Source organism: Arachis ipaensis, chromosome B04 (genome assembly GCF_000816755.2).
Source record: "Arachis ipaensis cultivar K30076 chromosome B04, Araip1.1, whole genome shotgun sequence".
In the NCBI taxonomy this organism is placed as follows: domain Eukaryota; kingdom Viridiplantae; phylum Streptophyta; class Magnoliopsida; order Fabales; family Fabaceae; genus Arachis; species Arachis ipaensis.
In genome coordinates this window covers 101836382-101837861 of record NC_029788.2, presented here as the reverse complement: position 1 = coordinate 101837861, position 1480 = coordinate 101836382, and the positions used below count along the sequence as shown (strand labels likewise).

At 45.8% G+C, this 1480-nt stretch overlaps 1 protein-coding gene across 1 annotated transcript; it reads left to right on the top strand.

Moving 5' to 3' along the window:
• LOC107637928 (transcription factor HBP-1b(c38)) lies at positions 108–1476 on the top strand. Its single transcript, XM_016341168.2, has one exon. The coding sequence runs from the start codon at positions 680–682 to the stop codon at positions 1403–1405; it is 726 nt and encodes a 241-aa protein (XP_016196654.1). The 5' UTR covers positions 108–679; the 3' UTR covers positions 1406–1476.

Below are 1480 nucleotides of genomic sequence, written 5' to 3'. Positions count from 1 at the left end.
TCAGATTTCATCCGGGCATAAACATCCCTAGTAACAACAAAGAATATGATATTCTAATGTAGCATGATAAATAGAAAATTAGAGATATAAAATCTCAAATCCCAAAATCCCCCAAAATAGCGATACCACACCCCCACACTCTGATTGAGCACCCCACATACACACACGCAGAATTCAGAAACCCAATCGCCCACCCAATACTACCCATCAAACTCTTGAAAACCACATCCCCCCTCTTACCTCTTACCTCTTACCCCTTACTTTCAGCGCTTTGCGCCACCTCTCTTTTTTCAAGGTGATCAAGACTTCATTCAACACTTACCCCCAAAAACAAAACCAAAAGCATGTGAAGACAAATTGCACCGAAACTAGTCCCCACCACACCAAGTAATTTGATGCTTTAAGTATCTCTCATTTCTATTACCTCTATTTCTCACTTGTGTGCTCTCAACACATAACACAAAACACTCCTTTTTCCCCCTCTTCCCCTGTTTCTCTTACCAAATGATGAAATGACTCTGTATTCGTCATTACTTTTGTTCTCTTCCAATTCCAACCACTACTACTCTCTGGCCAATGCTTCCCTTCTAAGCCTAATCTCACATACCTTTCTTTTCTTCACACTTCACTTCACTTACACCATAATTGAATTTGATTCTCTGTCTCTTGAACAACACAAATGGCTGATGCGAATGCAGCGATGTTCATTGCCTTCCTGGAAGAGTGGATGATTCGCCAAAGAAACTACCACCAAGAGCTTCTGGCTGCGCAGGAAAACCGTCATCGACTTCGAGATTCCGATAAGAGGGAAGTCATAAACAGAGTACTCTGCCACTACGAGGAATACTTCGAAGAGAAGTCAAAAATTGCCCAACGCGATATCTTCCTAGTGTTCTCGCCACCGTGGTTCAGTTCCTTGGAGAAGTCGTTCCTATGGATCGCCGGGTTCAAGCCAGGAAAAGCATTCCACCTCGTGAACCAGGCGGTACGCGACTTGACTAACGAACAACGGCGCAGGCTGAGCCAGCTCAGCATGGAGACGAGGATGAAGGAGAGAGACCTCAACGACGAGCTGGCCAAGGCTCACGAGAGCCTCGCAAGCCCGCCGCTCGTTGATACGGTGAGAACCCATGGCAGGGCGTGTCTGAGTCGCACGAGGTCCACGGAGGCCCGAGAATTAGAAAGAGAAGCAGATGAAGGTCCTCCAAGCGAGCTTCGTGCGGCAATGGAGAGCGTTGTGGCAAGTGCGGATGAATTGAGGACAAATACGGCATTGAATGTACTGCAGATATTGAGGGCAGATCAGGCGGTTACTTTCTTGACAGCTGTTGCTGAGCTTCAGCTTAAGATCAGGTCCTTGGGGTTTGAGAAGGATGCACAAACTGCAGCTGCTCAAAATCATTGAAATCATATAAAATATCTTGAAAAAAATAATTAGAATTTTGGGTGAGCTGTTCGTTGTTTACCGCTGGGCCACTTG

What these genes read in the sequence shown, in the direction of transcription:
- LOC107637928 (XM_016341168.2), top strand. Translation starts at nt 680, where the DNA reads ATGGCTGATGCGAATGCAGCGATGTTCATTGCCTTCCTGGAAGAGTGG.